The sequence below is a fragment of the Manacus candei genome, unplaced genomic scaffold, assembly GCF_025592945.1.
Source record: "Manacus candei isolate 608988 ecotype Guabito, Panama unplaced genomic scaffold, ASM2559294v1 h1tg000415l, whole genome shotgun sequence".
NCBI lineage: Eukaryota > Metazoa > Chordata > Aves > Passeriformes > Pipridae > Manacus > Manacus candei.
In genome coordinates this window covers 1-18,593 of record NW_026138463.1, presented here as the reverse complement: position 1 = coordinate 18,593, position 18,593 = coordinate 1, and the positions used below count along the sequence as shown (strand labels likewise).

At 60.0% G+C, this 18,593-nt stretch overlaps 1 protein-coding gene across 1 annotated transcript; it reads right to left on the bottom strand.

The window, feature by feature from the left end:
• Window positions 1–403: 403 nt before the first annotated feature.
• Window positions 404–18,589, bottom strand: LOC127465505 (spectrin beta chain, non-erythrocytic 4-like; the record flags this gene model as incomplete). The annotated part of the gene is made up of 14 exons (XM_051776014.1): window positions 404–571; window positions 1,119–1,161; window positions 2,157–2,330; window positions 3,747–4,037; window positions 5,897–5,980; window positions 6,321–6,526; window positions 7,177–7,373; window positions 8,161–8,245; window positions 8,817–8,955; window positions 10,462–10,838; window positions 12,382–12,627; window positions 13,981–14,185; window positions 16,297–16,427; window positions 18,482–18,589. Coding segments are annotated over 14 exons (2,448 nt in total), but the record flags the coding sequence as incomplete, so codon positions are not given.
• Window positions 18,590–18,593: the final 4 nt, after the last annotated feature.

Genomic DNA, 18,593 nt, shown 5'->3' with positions numbered 1-18,593 from the left:
GTGTCCCCAAACCCGGGGGGGGGGTTTCCCCAAATCCGAGGGGGGGATTCCCCAAATCCGGGGGGTGTCCCCAAATCCAAGGGAGGTTCCCTAAATCCAGGGGGGGGGATTCCCCAAATTCAAGGATGGTGGTCCCCAGATCCAGGGGGATTCCCCAAATCCAGGGGGTGTCCCCAGATCCGGGGGGGGTTCCCCAAACCCGAGGGGGATTCCCCAAACCCGGGGGGGGGTTCCCCAAGCCCGGGGGGGGTTCCCCAAATTCAAGGATGGTGGTCCCCAGATCCAGGGGGTGTCCCCAAATCCAGGGGAGGGGATTCCCCAAACCCGGGGGGGGTTCCCCAAACCCGGGGGGTGTCCCCAGACCCGGGGGGTGTCCCCAAACCGGGGGGTGTCCCCAAACCCGGGGGGGTCACTTCCGTCGTTGGGAGCCGCTGGCTCTGCGCTCGCCGTCGCGCCGGGGCAGCCCCTCGTCGGTGGAGGACGTGGTGAGGAGCCCCTGGTGCCACCGGGCCACCTCGGCGTGTTCCTGGGCACTGCTGGCCAGCGCCCGCAGCCAGCCCTGCATGTCCTCCTGGGGGGGGACACCCCGAAATCGAGGTGGAGCACTCGAAATAGCATTAACCCACCCAAAACCGTCATCAGAACCTTCAAAACCATCATTAACCCCAAAAACCATCATCAGGCACCCCAAAATTAGCATCGACCACCCAAAACCATCCTTAACCAACCCCAAAATCATCAATAACCAACCAAAACCATCATTAACCCAACTCGAAACCATCATCAACCCACCCCAAACCATCATTAACCCCAAAAACCATCATCAACCCACCCCCAAACCATCATCAACCCACCCCAAACCATCATCAGACCCCAAACCATCATCAACCACCCCAAACCATCATCAACCCACCCCAAACCATCATCAACCACCCCAAACCATCATCAGACCCCAAACCATCATCAACCCACCCCAAACCATCATCAACCCACCCCCAAACCATCATCAACCCCCCAAACCATCATCAGACCCCAAAAGAAACATCAACCCACCCCAAACCATCATCAACCCCCCAAAAATCATCATCAATCCCCCCCAAAGCCCCCCCAGAACCCACCTCGTCCTTGGCCTGGAGCAGGAACTCGCTGCCGTCGCTCGTCCTACGGGAGAAGGAGCTTCTCAGTTGGGGGATTGGGATGGTTTGGGGGGGGTTGATGATGGTTTGGGGTGGGTTGATGATGGTTTTGGGGTCTGATGATGGTTTTGGGGTCTGATGATGGTTTGGGGGTCTGATGATGGTTTGGGGTGGGTTGATGTTGATTTGGGGTGGGTTGATGATGGTTTGGGGTGGGTTGATGATGGTTTGGGGTTGATGATGGTTTGGGGAGGGTTGATGATGGTTTGGGGGGTTGATGATGGTTTGGGGGTCTGATGATGGTTTTGGGGTGGGTTGATGATGGTTTGGGGTGGGTTGATGATGGTTTTGGGTTCTGATGATGGTTTGGGGTGGGTTGACGTTGATTTTGGGGTCTGATGATGGTTTTGGGGTCTGATGATGGTTTTGGGGGTTGATGATGGTTTTGGGTTGTTTGTTGGTAATTTTAAGGGTTCTGATGATGGTTTGGGGTCGTTTGTTGATGATTTTGAGGGTTCTGATGATGGTTTTGGGGGATTGATGATGATTTGGTGGTTAACGATGGTTTTGGGGTGGGCTGATGATAATTTTGGGAGTAAATAATGGGTTTTGGGGGTAAATGACGGTTTTGGGGTGGGTTGCTGATGGTTTTGGGTGTTGATGGTTTGGGGTTGTTTGTCGATGACTTTGATGATTCCGATGATGTTTTTGGGGGGCTGGGGGCTGTTTTGGGTTGTTTGTTGACAATTTTGAGGATTCTGATGATGTTTTTGGGGGGCTGGGGGCTGTTTTGGGTCGTTTGTTGACAATTTTGATGATTCTGATGATGATTTTGGGGGCCCGATGGCTGTTTTGGGTTGTTTGTTGACGATTTTGATGATTCTCATGATGTTTTTGGGGGCCTGATGGCTGTTTTGGGTCGTTTGTTGACGATTTTGAGGGTTCTGGTCGGGTTAACGACCCTCCCGGTGGACGACCCCAATTTTGGAGACCCCCCCCCCGTGCCGACCCGCGACCTACTTGAGCTTGAAGACGTTCTTCTTCTTCTTGTAGTCGTTGGCCACCTCGCTGGTGGCGCGGTGGAGGCTCAGCAGGGGCTCCCCGCCGTGGGTGGTCCCGGCCGCGTGGCCCTTGGCGTCCTTGTAGAAGCCCAGGTCGCCCTTGGCCAGGACGCAGTAGAGGTTCACCCAGGACCTGTGCGGGGTTCGGGGGGCACACGGGGGGTGGGTGGCACCGGGGGGCGCCGAAAAGTTGGACACCCCCCCCCCAAGCCGCGGTGAAGCCCCTTCGTTGATGGATCCCCAATAGTGGTGGATCCACAATGGTTGATGGAGCTCCAGTCACTGATGGACCCCAAACCTTGATGGACCCCAAATCTTGGTGAACCCAATCACTGATGGACCCCAAATCTTGGTGAACCCAATCACTGATGGACCTCCAACCCTTGAGAGACCCCCCAAACCTTGATAGACCCCAAACCTTGGTGAACCCAATCATTGATGGACCCCAAATCTTGGTGAACTCAATAACTGATGGACCTCTCATCATTGGTGGAGCCCCAATCACTGATGGACCCCCAAACCTTGATCGACCCCAAACCTTGGTGAACTCAATAGCTGATGGACCTCCTATCATTGGTGGAGCCCCAATCACTGATGGACCCCAAATCTTGGTGAACCCAATCACTGATGGACCTCCAACCCTTGAGAGACTCCCCAAACCTTGATGGACCCCAAACCTTGGTGAACCCAGTCATTGATGGACCCCTAAACCTTGATGGACCTCCAATCATTGATGGACCCCAACTCTTGAGAGACTCCCCAAACCTTGATGGACCCCAACCCTTGAGAGTCCCCCCAAAAGGTTGGACCCCCAAGCCTTGAAGAAGCCCCTCCATTGATGGACCCCCTCAAGTGGTGGATCCCCCATCATTGGTAGACCTCCAGTCATTGATGGACCCCCAAACCTTGGTGAACCCAATAACTGATGGACCTCAATTGTTGATGGACCCCCAAACCTTGATAGACCCCAAACCTTGGTCAACTCAATCATTAATGGACCCCAAACCTTGGAGAACCCAATCATTGATGGACCCCCTCCATTGATGGACCCCCCAAACCTTGATAGACCCCAAACCTTGGTCAACTCAATCATTGATGGACCCCAAACCTTGGCAAACCCGATCATTGATGGACCCCCTCCATTGGTGGACCCTCACCATTGATGGACCCCCAACCCTTGGTGAACCCCCAACCCTTGATGGAGCCCCAACCCTTGACAGACACCCAACCCTTGGATGACCCTCACCATTAATGGACCCCCAACCCTTGGAGGACCCCCAACTCTTGGAAGACCCTCACCATTAATGGAGCCCCAACCCTTGGTGAATCCCCAACCCTTGATGGACCCCCAACTCTTGGATGACCCTCACCATTAATGGACCCCCAACCCTTGGAGGACCCCCAACCCTTGATGAACCCCCAACCCCCTCCACCGCTCTCCCCCTGCCCCCAATCAACCCCCCCACCAACCAACCCTCCAAATCCCAACCCCCCCTCCCCTGCCCACCCCCCCGCCCCCCCCAGACCCCCCCCGGCAGCCCCCCCGGACCTGTTGGAGGCCTTTTTGGGCCCGTCGAGCTCGTGCTTGCGCAGCAGGAACCCCTCGTGCGTCACCGTGTGGGTGGGGGGCGGCGGCGGGGGGGGAGGGGCGCTGCCCTGGGCGGGGGCCGAGCGGGACCTCCGGGGCTCCCCCGGCCCCCCCGAGGGGTCTTTGGGGCGGGGGCGGCGCCGGGGTTTGGGACGGTCGCGGGGCGCGGGGCCGTTCCGGCCTCGGGGTCCGTTCCGGGAGGGCCTCGGGGCCGGCGGGGAGGCGGCCGGGGGAGTCCCGGGGCTCCCGGGGCTGGGGGGGCAACGGGGGGGGGTTATGGGGGTCGGGGGGGGTTGTAGAGAGGGTGGGGGGGTCATGGGGGGCGGGGGAGTCCCGGGGTTCCCGGGGCTGGGGGGGCAACGGGGGGGGGTTATGGGGGTCGGGGGGGGGGCATGGAGGGGGTAGGAGGGGGTGGGGGGGTCATGGGGGGCGTGGGGGGGAACCAGGGGGGTCGTGGGGGGTGAGGGAGTCCCGGGGCTCCCGGGGCTGGGGGGGAAACGGGGGGGGGGTTATGGGGGTCCGGGGGGGTCATGGAGGGGGTAGGAGGGGGTGGGGGGGTAATGGGGGGCGTGAGGTGGAGGGTGGAGGGAATTACGGGGGTCGTGGGGGGTGGGGGAGTCCCGGGGCTCGCGGGGCTGGGGGGGCAACGGGGGGGGGTTATGGGGGTCGGGGGGGGTCGAGGGGGATCCATAGAGGGGGTGGGGGGAACCACGGGGGTCGTGGGGGGTGAGAGAGTCCCGGTCCTGGGGCTGGGGGGGCAACGGGGGGGGTTATGGGGGTCAGGGGGGGTCATGAGGGGCGTGGGGGGGGCACCACAGGGGTCGTAGGGGGGGTGGGAGGGGTGAAGAGGGAGCGGGGGAGTCCCGGTCCTGGGGCTGGGGGGGCAACGGGGGGGGGTTATGGGGGTCGGGGGGGGGTCGTAGAGGGGGTAGGGGGGTCATGGGGGGCGTGGGGGGAACCACGGGGGTCGTGGGGGGCGGGGGAGTCCCGGTCCTGGGGCTGGGGGGGCAACGGGGGGGGGTTATGGGGGTCGGGGGGGGGTCGTAGAGGGGGTGGGGAGGGCAAAGGCTCCAAAGGACACCAAAGGGGACACTGAGGGGACACTGAGGGGGCTCCAAAGGGACACCGAGAGGACACCAAGGGGACATCACGGGGAATCCAAGAGGGTTCCAAGGGGACACCAAAGGGGACCCCAAGGGGACACTGAGGGGACACTGAGGGGACACCGAGGAGTCATTGAGGGGACGCCATGAGGGTACCAAAGGGACACCGAGAGGGCTCCGAAAGGACACAAAAGGGACACCAAGAAGGGTTCCAAGGGGACACCAAGGGGACACCGAGGAGACACTGAGGGGACCCCAAGGGGGACACCAGGAGGGTTCCAAGGGGACATCAAGGGGACACCAAGGGGCAACGAGGGGACACCGAGGGGACATCACGGGGAATCCAAGAGGGTTCCAAGGGGACACCAAAGGGGACACCAAAGGGGACACCAAGGGGACAACGAGGGGACACCGAGGAGTCATTGAGGGGACACCACGAGGGTACCAAAGGGACAATGAGGAGACACCAAAGGGACACTGAGAGGGCTCCGAAAGGACACTGAGGGGACACTAAGAAGGTTCCAAGGGGACACCAAGAAGGGTTCCGAGGGGACAATAAGGGGACACCAAGGAGATGTTGAGGGGACACCAAGAGGGCTCTAAAAGGACACCAAGGGGACACCAAGAAGGGTTCCAAGGGGACACTGAGAGGACACCAAGGAGTCATTGAGGGGACACCAAGGGGGCACCAAGGGGACACTGAAGAGACATTGAGGGGACACCAAGGGGGCTCTAAAAGGACCCCGAGGGGACACCAAGAGGACACCCAGAAGGGTCCAAAAGGACACAAAGGGGTCACCAAGGGGGTTCCAAGGGGACACCAAAGGGACACCAGGAGGGTTCCAAGGGGACACCAAGGGGACACTGAGAGGACACTGAAGGGACACCAAGGGGGCTCAAAGGGGACACCATAAGGGCTCCAAAAGGACACCAAGGGGACACTGAGGAGACACTGAGGGGACACCAAGGGGGCTCCAAAAGGACCCTGAGGGGCCACCCCGGGCCCACCCCTCACTCACCGAGGCCGGCACGGGCCCGCCCGCCTCCTTCTCCTGCAGCTGCTCCACGATGTCGGCCAGGGTGGCTTTGCTGCTGGGGGGGGGGGGACATTTCCGGGGGGAGGGGTCACCTCACCCCCAAAACGATGCCCCCAACCCCCTCCCCGGCCCCCCAAACCCCCCCACTCACCCTCCTCCCTTGCCGTCGTGCCGCGGCGGCTCCGGCTCGCTCGACTCCTGCCGCTCCAGCCGCCGCTCCCGCCGCTCCCGCCGCCGCTCCGGGACCCCCGCCCGGCCCCCCTCGGGGGGTTCCTCGGCCCCCCTGGGGGGCTCCCCGGGCTGGGGGGGGGTCTGGGGGCGCTCCGTGGGGGCGGCGTGGACGCGGTCGAGGCGGGGCTGGAGGCGCTCGGGGCGCAGCTCGTGGCGCACGAGGCCGACGCGCGGCTCCGGCCGGCGAGGGTCGGGGACCCCGGCCCCCGGGGGAGGGGACGGGGAGGGACCCCCGCCCGGGGAGGAGGAGGGGGAAGGGGGGATGGCCCCCCCGGCCCCGCCAGGGGGGGTCCCCGACGCCGCCGAGGAACTTCCGGGCCAGGAGGGGGGTGGGAGGCTGCTTGTTCTGCTCGGCCTTGAGCTTCTCGATCTGCGGGGAGAGGGGTGGGAGGGGAGGGGTGGGATTTATGGGGTGGGATGGGATGGGATGGGATTGATGGGATGGATGGGATGGGATGGGATGGGATGGGATGGGATGGGATGGGATGGGATGGGATGGGATGGGATGGGATGGGATGGGATGGGATGGGATGGATGGGATGGGATGGGATGGGATGGGATGGGATGGGATGGGATGGGATGGGATGGGATGGATGGGATGGGATTGATGGGATGGATGGGATGGGATGGGATGGGATGGATGGGATGGGATGGGATGGGATGGGATGGATGGGATGGGATGGATGGGATGGGATGGGATGGGATGGGATGGGATGGGATGGGATGGGATGGGATGGGATGGGATGGATGGGATGGGATGGGATGGGATGGGATGGATGGGATTGATGGGATGGATGAGGTGGGATGGGATGGATGGGATGGGGTGGGATGGGATGGGATGGGATGGGATGGGATTAGATTGGGAACAGGGATGGAGATGATGGGATGGGATTAGATTGGGAACAGGGATGGAGATGATGGGATGGGGTGGATTAGATGGGATTGGATTGGGAACAGGGATGAAGACTGACCCGGGGCCGGGTCAGAGCCGGCCCTGCCGGCCCCGTGCCGGGTCCCTACCGTGGTGAGGCGCCGCAGGGAGCTGAACCTCTCCTCCCAGGCCGCCGCCGCCTTCCGGAAGGCCTCGTGGCGCCGGATGAGCTGCTCCACCTCGTCCACGCTGCTGCCCAGCTCCTGGCTCTTCAGGAGGGGCTCCTGGGCCGTCAGCCACGCGTCGGCCACCACGGCCTCCTGGGCGAACTGGTGAACCTCCCGCACTGCCGGGCACGGGGGGCAGGGGGCACGGGAGGGGGGCCTGTCAGGTCCGTCAGGGCCATCCCCATCCCATTTTCAACTCCATCAACATCGTCTCCATCACCTCCATCCCATCCCCATCCCATTTTCAACTCCATCAGCATCATCTCCATCATCTCCATTCCATCCCCATCCCGTTTTCAACTCCATCATCTCCATCCCATCATCTCCATCCCATCCCATCACATCCCATCATCTCCACCCATCCCATCCCATCCATCCCATCCCATCCCATCATCTCCACCCATCCCATCCCATCCATCCCATCCCATCCCATCCCATCCCATCCCATCCCATCCATCCCATCCCATCCCATCCATCCCATCCCACCCCCAAATCTCACCAGTCCCATCCCATCCATCCCATCCCACCCCCAAATCCCATCCCATCCCATCCCGTCACATCAATCCCATCCATCCCATCAATCCCATCCCATCAATCCCATCCCATCCCATCCCATCCCATCCATCCCATCCCATCCCATCCCATCCATCCCATCCCATCCCATCCCATCCCATCCCATCCCATCCCATCCCATCCCATCCCATCCATCCCATCCCATCCATCCCATCCATCCCATCCCATCCCATCCCATCCCATCCCATCCCATCCCATCCCATCCCATCCCATCCCATCCATCCCATCCCATCCATCCCATCCCATCCCATCCATCCCATCCCATCCCATCCCATCCCATCCATCCCATCCCACCCCATCAATCCCACCCCACCCCACCCCTCCAGCCCTCACTCTGCTGCAGCCATTCCCAGTGCTTGTCCCACTTTTCCGTCATCTCCTTCTTCTTCGCCAGCAGCTTCTCCATGTGGGATTTGATCTGGGGGGAGAGACAGGATGGATCAGGAACATCCCAAAACTGGGATGGGGTGGGATGGATGGGATGGGATGGGATGGGATGGGATGGGATGGGATGGGATTGATGGGATGGGATGGGATGGGGATAACGCCTCACAAAATTGGGATGGGATGGATGGAATGGGTGGGATGGGATGGGATGGATGGAATGGGTGGGATGGGATGGGATGGGATGGGATGGGATGGGATGGGATGGGATGGGATGGGATGGGATGGGATGGATGGAATGGGTGGGATGGGATGGGATGGGATGGGATGGGATGGGATGGGATGGGATGGGATGGGATGGGATGGGATGGGATGGGATGGGGTGGGATGGATGGGATGGGATGGGATGGGATGGGATGGGATGGGATGGGATGGATGGGATGGATGGGATGGGATGGGATGGATGGGATGGGATGGGATGGATGGGATGGGATGAATGGGATGGGAGGAGATAGGATGGGATGGAACGGGATGAATGGGATGGGATGGGCTGGGCTGGAGATGGGACCCCCCCTCTCCTCCCCTCCCCGCCCACCCCCCGGCACCTCGTCGGCCGCGGGGCTCTTGCCCAGGATGAGGCTCTTGCCCAGCTCCAGGCAGGTGGCCACGCCCTTGGCCCGCGACTCCATCTCGGTCTTGAGCGCCTGGTGGTCGTTCATGAGCAGCTCCACCGAGGACACGTCCCTGGGGGACACGGGGGGGACAGGGGTGGGCCCACAGCGTCCCCCGGGGTGGGACAGGACAGGACACGGGTCCTGGGATCCATGGAAGGGCCAGGAACGGATCCGTGGCTTCGTGGGTGGGACAGGACACGGGTCCTCGGGATGGGAGAGGATGTGGGACCTTGGGGTGGACCAGGACAGGGGATCTTGGGAGGGACCAGGACATGATTCCTTGGCTCCAAGGATGGTCCAGGACATGGATCCTTGGGAGGATCTGGGATGTGGGTCATTGGAATGATCCAGGACATGGGTCCTGGACTCCAAGGATGCTCCAGGATGTGGGACCCTGGGATGGTCCAGGACAGGGGATCCTGGGAGTGACCAGGACATGATTCCTCAGCTCCAAGGATGATCCAGGACACGGGTTCTGGACTCCATGGATGGTTCAGGACACGGGACCATGGGATGATCTGGGATGTGGGTCATTGGAATGATCCAGGACATGGGTCATGGACTCCAAGGATGGTCCAGGATGTGGGTCATGGGATGATCCAAGACATGGGACCTTGGGGTGGACCAGGACGTGGGTCCTTGGCACCACAGATGGACCAGGACACAGGTCCTGGACTCCATGGATGATCCAGGACACAGACCCTTGGGATGGTCCAGGACATGGGTCATTGGGATGGTCCAAGACATGGGTGCTGGACTCCATGGATGGTCCAGGACAGGGGTCATGGGATGGTCCAGGACACAGGACCATAGGATGGTCCAGGACACAGGTCCTTGGCACCACAGCTGGTCCCAGGACATGGGTCATGGGATGGTCCAGGACACAGGACCTTGGGATGGATCAGGACATGATTCCTGGACTCCAAGGATGGTCCAGGACATGGGTGCTGGAATCCATGGATGGTCCAGGACAGGGGTCACTGGGATGGTCCCAGGACACAGGTCATGGGATGGTCCAGGACAGGGGACCTTGGGATAGATCAGGACATGATTCCTGGACTTCAAGGACGGTCCAGGACACGGGTCATGGGATGGTCCAGGACGCAGGACCATGGGATGGGACAGGACACAAGTCATTGGGATGGTCCAGGACACTGGTCACTGGAATGACCCAGGACACAGGTCCTTGGCACCATGGATGGTGCAGGACACGGGTCATTGGGACAGTCCAGGACACAGGACCTTGGGATGGATCAGGACATGATTCCTGGACTCCAAGGATGGTCCAGGACATGGGTCATGGGATGCTCCAGGACACGGGTCATTGGGATGGTCCAGGACGTGGGTCACTGGAATGACCCAGGATTTGGGTCCTTGGCACCACGGATGGTGCAGGACAGGGGTCATTGGGACGATCCAGGCCGTGGGTCACTGGAATGACCCAGGACTTGGGTCCTTGGCACCACGGATGGTGCAGGACACGGGTCATTGGGACGCTCCAGGCCGTGGGTCACCGGAATGACCCAGAACACATCCCTTGACCCCCCCACTCCCCTCACCCCCCCCCCGTGCCCACCTGGGCTTCTCCCCGGCGCCCATCTGGTGCAGCACCCCGTCCATCCAGGCCAGCAGGTCCCTGACGGCGCCCACGAAGCGGATCTTGTCGGCCACGCTGGCCACGTGCAGCCGGCACTCCTCGCACGCCGCCAGCAGCTCCTTCCACGCCCGCAGCACCTCCTGCTCGCGGCCCGCGATGGCCTCGGCGTTGTCGCCGGCGTAGAGGGTCCTCAGCTGGGCCGCCCCCTCCTGCAGCTGCCTCACCTGGGTCACCAGCACCTCCACGTCGTGCTCGAAGGCGCCCAGAGCCCGCTGCAGGGCCCCGGCCGAGGTGCGGCCCTCGCGCGCCGCCAGCTCGGGAAGGCGCTGCCGCTTCTCCTCGATCTGCCCCAGAACCTGAGGGACACGCCGACGGGGAAGGGGTGAGGGTGGTGGGTGGGAAACAACCTCGGGGGGGGCGGAGGGTGGGGTGGGATGCGGGTGGTTGGGGTGGGGTGGGATGAGGGCGGTTGGGGTGGACAAGGATATGAGCGGTTGGGATGGAGCAGGATGTGGGTCGTTGGGATGGACCAGGATATGGGTCGTTGGGGTGGAGCAGGATATGGGTCGTTGGCTCCAAGGATGGACCAGGACACGGGTCCTGGACTCCAATGATGGTCCAGGACGTGGGTTATTGGGATGGACCAGGATATGGGTCGTTGGGATGGTCCTGGACATGGGTCATTGGGATGGACCAGGATATGGGTCGTTGGGATGGACCAGGATATGGGTTCTTGGGATGGACCAGGATATGGGTCATTGGCTCCAAGGGTCATCCAGGATATGGGTCATTGGGATGGACCAGGATATGGGTCATTGGCTCCAAGGGTCATCCAGGATATGGGTCGTTGGGATGGACCAGGATATGGGTCGTTGGCTCCAAGGATGGACCAGGACATGGGTCCTGGACTCCAAGGATGGACCAGGACATGGGTCCTGGACTCCAATGATGGTCTAGGATACGGGTCGTTGGGATGGTCCTGGACACGGGTCATTGGCTCTAAGGATCATCCAGGATATGGGTCCTTGGGGTGGTCCTGGACATGGGTGGTTGGGGTGGAGCAGGACATGGGTCATTGGGGTGGACCAGGACATGGGTCATTGGGGTGGAGCAGGACGTGGGTCGTTGGGATGGTCCTGGATCATTGGGTCGTTGGCTCCAAGGACTGACCAGGATGTGGGACCTTGGGATGGACCAGGACACAGGTCCAAGGATAGACCGGGAGAAAAGGGGAAGCAGAAGGGGAAGATGAAGGAGAAGAAGAAGGAGAAAAAAGAGAAGAGAAAGAAGAAGGAGAAGGAGAAGAAGAAGAAGGAGAAGAAGAAGGAGAAAGAAGAAGAAGAAGAAAGAGAAGAAGAAGAAGAAGGAGAAGAAGAAGAAGAAGAAAAAGAAGAACAAAAAGAAGAAGAAGAAGGAGAAGAAGGAGAAGGAGAAGAAAGAGAAGAAGGAGAAGAAGAATAAGGAGAAAGAAGAAGAAGAGGAAGAAGGAGAAGAAGGAGAAGAGGAAGGAGAAGGAGAAGGAGAAGAAGGAGAAGGAGAAGGAGAAGGAGAAGGAGAAGGAGAAGGAGAAGAAGAAGAAGAAGAAGGAGGAGAAGGAGAAGGAGAAGGAGAAGGAGAAGAAGAAGGAGAAGGAGAAGGAGAAGGAGAAGAAAAAGGAGAAGAAGGAGAAAGAGAAGAAAGAGAAGAAGAAGGAGAAAGAAGAAGAAGAAGAAGAAAGAGAAGAAGAAGAAGAAGGAGAAGAAGGAGAAGAAAAAAAAGAAGAACAAAGAAGAAGAAGAAGAAGAAGAAGAAGAAGGAGAAGAAGGAGAAGAAGGAGAAGAAGAATAAGGAGAAAGAAGAAGAAGAAGAAGGAGAAGAAGAAGAAGAAGAAGGAGAAGGAAAACCCGGAGCGTCACAAACCTCCTTGCAGTCGTTGAAGAACTTGTGGAGCTCGTGGGAGGCCGCCAGCATCTGGGCCCGGGTCTCCATGAGCTCCAGGAGGTCGGCCCAGGCCTCGTTGACGCCGTCCTTCCACTCGGCGATGGTGGCGGCGTCGGTGTGGCCGTAGTCGATGAGCTCGTCCACCATCTGGTTGACGGCAGCGATTCGCTCCTGCCCCACGCTGCCCGTCTCGCTGGCGAACTCCAGGAACTTCTCCTGCAGCAGCTGGGGGGGGCGGGCACAGGGTCAGGGAGGGTCAGGGGGGCCAGGGGGGGTCAGGGGGGCCAGGGGGGCCAGGGGGGTCAGGGGGGTCAGGAGGGGTCAGGGGGGTCAGGAGGGCACAGGGGAGGAGGGGGCACGGAGCGCTGGGGGGAAGGAGGGATGGTGCCAGGACCAGGATGGTGGCAGGACCAGGGTGGTGGCAAGACCACCAGGATGGGGCGATGATGGCACCCAAGACCCCCAACATGGGGCAGGGATGGTGCCAGGACCAGGATGGTGCCAGGACCCCCAGGATGGAGCAGGGATGATGCCAGGACCGGGATGGTGCCCAGGACCACCAGGATGGGGCAATGATGACACCCAGAACGCCCAACATAGAGCAGGGACGATGCCCAGGACCCCCAACATGGGGCAGGGACGGTGCCCAGGACCGGGATGGTGGCAGGACCACCAGGATGGGGCAATGATGACACCCAGGACCCCCAACATGTGGCAGGGATGGTGCCCAGGACCAGGATTGTTCCCAGGACCCCCAGCATGGGGCAGGGATGGAGCCCAGGAGCAGGATGGCACCCAGGACCCCCAGGACGGAGCAGGGATGGTGCCCAGCACCAGGATGGTGGTAGGACCACCAGGATGGGGCAATGATGGCACCCAGGACCCCCAGGATGGAGCAGGGATGGTGTCAGGATTGGGATGGCAGCAGGACCAGGATGGTGCCCAGGACCCCCAAATGGGGCAGGGACGGTGCCCAGGACCAGGATGGCATCCAGGACCCCCAACATGGGGCAGGGATGGTGCCCAGCACCAGGATGGTGCCCAGGACCCCCAGCCCCTGACAGAGGTTGTGCCCAGGACCCCCAAATGGGGCAGGAATTGTGCCCAGGACCAGGATGGTGCCCAGGACCCTCAGCCTATGACAGAGGTGCCCAGGACCACCAGGATGGGGCAGTGATGGCACTCAGGACCCCCAGCATGGAGCAGGGATGATGTCCAGCACCAGGACGGTGCCCAGGACCCCCAAATGGGTCAGTGATGGTGCCCAGCACCAGGACGGTGCCCAGGACCAGGATGGTGCCAGGACCAGGATGGTGCCAGTTCCAGGACGGTGCCCAGCACCAGGACGGCACCCAGGACCCCCAAATGGGTCAGTGATGTTGCCCAGCACCAGGACGGCGCCCAGCACCCCCAACACAACTCAAGAACACCCCCCATCCCCGTAACGGTGCCACCACGAGCCAGAAGCTTCACCGGCACCCCATGGCCTGGCCCGGCGACCTCCCCGACCCCCTCAACCGCCACGCCCGACCACCCCCACCCCTTCCTCGCCCCCCCCCCGTGCCCCCCAGAGCTCACCGTGACGTGCTCGAAGTCCTGCCCCAGCTCCGGCGAGCCGGCCACCACCTCCTTCTCGGCGATCCAGTGCTCCAGCTCGTCCACCTCGCGGTTGAGCTGGTAGAGCCAGTACTGCTGCTCCAGCTTGACCTTGCGCTCCTCCACCAGGTCCTTCAGAGACACGTACAGCCGGTCAACCTGCGACTGCCGCCTGCTGACCTGTTCGCTGGGCAAGGGACACGGCGCCCCGTCAGCCCTGGGGGGCTTGGGGGTGGGGGGGGGTAGGGTTGGGTTGGGTTGGTTGGGTTGGGTTGGTTGGGTTGGGGGAGTTGGGTTGGGTGGGTTGGGTTGGTGGTTGGGTTGGTTGGGTTGGGGGGTTGGCTTGGGTGGGTTGGGTTGGGTTTGGGTGGGTGGTTGGGTGGAGTTAGGTTGGGTTGGTTGGGTGGGTTGAGTTGGGGGGGTTGGGTTGGGTGGGTTGGGTTGGGTGGGTGATTGGGTGGGTTGGGTTGGGTTGTTGGTTGAGTTGTTGGTTGGGTTGGGTTGGTTGTGTTGGCTTGGGTGGGTTGGGTTGGGTGGGTGGTTGGGTGGGTTGGGTTGGGTTGTTGGTTGAGTTGTTGGTTGGGTTGGGTTGGTTGGGTTGGTTTGGGGGGGTCGGTTTGGGTGGGTTGGGTGGGTGATCGGGTGGGTTGGGTTCTTGGTTGAGTTGTTGGTTGAGTTGTTGGTTGGGTTGGATTGGTTGGGTGGGTGATTGGTTGGGTTGGGTGGGTGATTGGGTGGGTTGGGTTCTTGGTTGAGTTGTTGGTTGGGTTGGATTGGTTGGGTGGTTGGGTTGTTGGATGATTGGTTGGGTTGATTGGGTGAATTGGGTGGGTTGGGTTGGTTGGTTGGGTTGTTGGGGTGGTTGGTTGGGCTCATTGGGTGGTTGGGTTGATTGGTTGGGTTGTTGGTTGGGTGGTTGGTTGGGTTGGGTTGGGTTGAGTTGGGTAGGGTTGTTGGGTGGTTGGGGTGGTTGGGTTGGTTGAGTTGGGTTGATTGGGTGGTTGGGGTGGTTGGGGTGGTTGGGTTGGTTGGGTTGTTGGGTGGGTGGGTGGGTGAATTGGGTGGGTTGGGTTGATTGGGTGAATTGGGTGGGTTGGGTTGGTTGGGTTGTTGGTTGGATTGTTGGTTGGGTTGGGTTGGATTGATTGGGTGGTTGGGTTGGTTTGTTGGGGTGGGTTGGGTTGATTGGGTGAATTGGGTGGGTTGGGTTGGTTGGTTGGGTTGTTGGGGTGGTTGGTTGGGTTCATTGGGTGGTTGGGTTGATTGGTTGGGTGTTGGTTGGGTGGTTGGTTGGTTGGGTTGGGTTGGGTTGGGTTGATTGGGTGAATTGAGTGGGTTGGGTTGGGTTGAGTTGGGTAGGGTTGTTGGGTGCTTGAGGTGGTTGGGTTGGTTGAGTTGGGTTGATTGAGTGGTTGGGGTGGTTGGGTGGGTTGGGTTGGTTGGGGTGGTTGGGTGGGTGAATTGGGTGGGTTGGGTTGGTTGGGTTGTTGTTTGGATTGTTGGTTGGGTTGGGTTGGATTGATTGGGTGGTTGGGTTGGTTTGTTGGGGTGGGTTGGGTTGATTGTGTGAATTGGGTGGGTTGGGTTGTTGGTTGGGTTGGGGTGGTTGAGTTGGGTGGGTTGGGTTGGTTGGGTGATTGGGTTGGGTGGGTTGTTGGTTGGGTTGGGTTGGTTGGGTTGGGTTGCTGGTTGGGTTGGTTGAGTTGAGTTGGGTGGGTTGGGTTGGTTGGGTGATTGGTGGAGTTGTTGGTTGGGGTTGGTTGTTGGCTGGGTTGGGATGGTTGGGTTGGGTTGGGTTGTTGGTTGGGTTGGGGTGGTTGGGTTGGTTGGGTTGGGTGAATTGCGTCAGTTGGGTTTGGGTTGGTTGGTTGGGTTGGTTGGGTTGGTTTGATTGGACTGAGTTGGTTGGGTTGGGTTGGTTGGGTTGGGTTGGGTTGGTTGGGTTGGTTGGTTGGGTTGGGTTGGTTGGGTTGTTGGATTGGGTTGGTTGGGTTGGTTTGATTGGATTGGGTTGGTTTGATTGGTTTGATTGGACTGAGTTGGTTGGGTTGGGTTGGTTGGGTTGGGTTGGGTTGGTTGGGTTGTTGGATTGGGTTGGTTGGGTTGGTTTGATTGGATTGGGTTGGTTTGATTGGTTTGATTGGACTGAGTTGGTTGGGTTGGGTTGGTTGGGTTGGTTGGGTTGGGTTGGTTTGATTGGATTGGTTTGATTGGATTGGGTTGGTTGGGCTGGTTGGGTCAGTGGGGTTGGGTTGGCTGAGGAGGGGTCTGGCTCTGGGGGTCTCTGGGTGGTCCCACCTCTGGGGGTGGCCGAGCTCGAGGAGGGCGCGGCACTGGCGGGACAGTTGGGCGATGGTCTCCTCGTAGTTCTCCACGGTTTGCTCGGTGAGAAGGTGCTTCTTGAGCAGCTGGAGGGTGCTCTGCTCGTCCTGGGGGGGCGAGGGGGCGGGGGGGTCTTAAATGACCCCGTCACCCAAACCCAGCAAACACAACCAACCCAACCAACCCAACACAACCAACCCAACCAACCCAACACAACCAACCCAACCCAATCCACCAACACACCCACCCAACCCATCCAACCCAACCACTCACCAAACCAACCACCCAACCCACCCAACTCAACCAACCCAACCATTCAACCCACCCAACCAACCCAACCATCCAACCCAACCCAACCAACACACCCAACCCAACCAACACAACCAACCCAACCAACCCAACACAACCAACACAACCCATCCAACCCAACCAGTCACCAAACCAACCACCCAACCCACCCAACTCAACCAACCCAACCATTCAACCCACCCAACCAACCCAACCATCCAACCCAACCCAACCAACACACCCAACACAACCCACCCAACCAACCCAACCCACCAACCCAACCCAACCAACACACCCAACAAACCCAACCCACCAACCCAACCCAACCAACACACCCAACCCAACCAACCCAACCCCACCCAACCCACCCAACCAACCCAGCCACTCAACTCAACCAATGCAACCCAACCTCATCCAAACCAACCCAAACCAACTGAAGCAACTCCCCGACCCAACCAACCCAACCTCACCCAACCTATCCAACCCACCCAACCCAACCACTCAACCAACCCAACCATTCAACCCACCCACCCAACCACACCAAACCAATCCAGCCCACCCAACCCACCCAACCACTCAACCCAACCACGCAACCCAACCTCATCCAAACCAACCCAATCCAACTGAAGTAACTCCCCGACCCAACCAACCCAACCTCGCCCGCCCCAATCGACCAACCCAACCAACCCAACCAACCCAATTCACCCAACCACACCAAACCAACCCAACCCACCCAACCCACCCAACCACTCAACCCAACCAATGCAACCCAATCTCATCCAAACCAACCCAATCCAACTGAAGTAACTCCCCAACCCAACCAACCCAACCTCACCCAACCTATCCAACCCACCAACCCAACCCAACCAACCAACAACCCAACCAACCCAACCCACCCAACCCACCCAACCACTCAACCCAACCAATGCAACTCAACCTCATCCAAACCAACCCAAACCAACTGAAGCAACTCCCCGACCCAACCAACCCAACCCAACCTCACCCACCACAATCAACCAACCCAACCAACCCAACCATTCAACCCACACAACCCACCAACTCAACCAACCCAACCTACCCAATTCACCCAACCCAACCAACCCAACCCAACCTCACCCACCACAATCAACCAACCCAACCCAACCAACCAACCCAACCATTCAACCCACCCACCCAACCACACCCAACCCACCCAACCAAACCCAACCAACCCAACCCACCCAACCAACCCAACCACTCAACCCAACCAATGCAACCCAACCTTATCCAAACCAATACCCAATCCAACTGAAGCAACTCCCCGACCCAACCCAACCAACCCAACCCAACCAACCCAACCATTCAACCCACCCACCCAACCACACCAAACCAATCCAACCCACCCAACCCACCCAACCACTCAACCCAACCACGCAACCCAACCTCATCCAAACCAACCCAATCCAACTGAAGTAACTCCCCGACCCAACCAACCCAACCTCACCCGCCCCAATCGACCAACCCAACCAACCCAACCAACCCAATTCACCCAACCACACCAAACCAACCCAACCCACCCAACCCACCCAACCACTCAACCCAACCAATGCAACCCAATCTCATCCAAACCAACCCAATCCAACTGAAGTAACTCCCCAACCCAACCAACCCAACCTCACCCAACCTATCCAACCCACCCAACCCAACCAACCAAACCCAACCAACCCAACCCACCCAACCAACCCAACCACTCAACCCAACCAATGCAACCCAATCTCATCCAAATCAACCCAATCCAACTGAAGCAACTCCCCGACCCAACCAACCCAACCTCGCCCACCCCAATCGACCAACCCAACCAACCCAACCCAACCAACCCCAACCCCGCGGGCACCTTGCCCTTCTCCTCGTTCATCAGCAGCAGCTCCTGCTCGCCCAACCACGACTCCACCTCGGCCACGTCGAAGTAGTACTGCTCCAGCTGGTAGGTGGCATCCAGGGCCTGC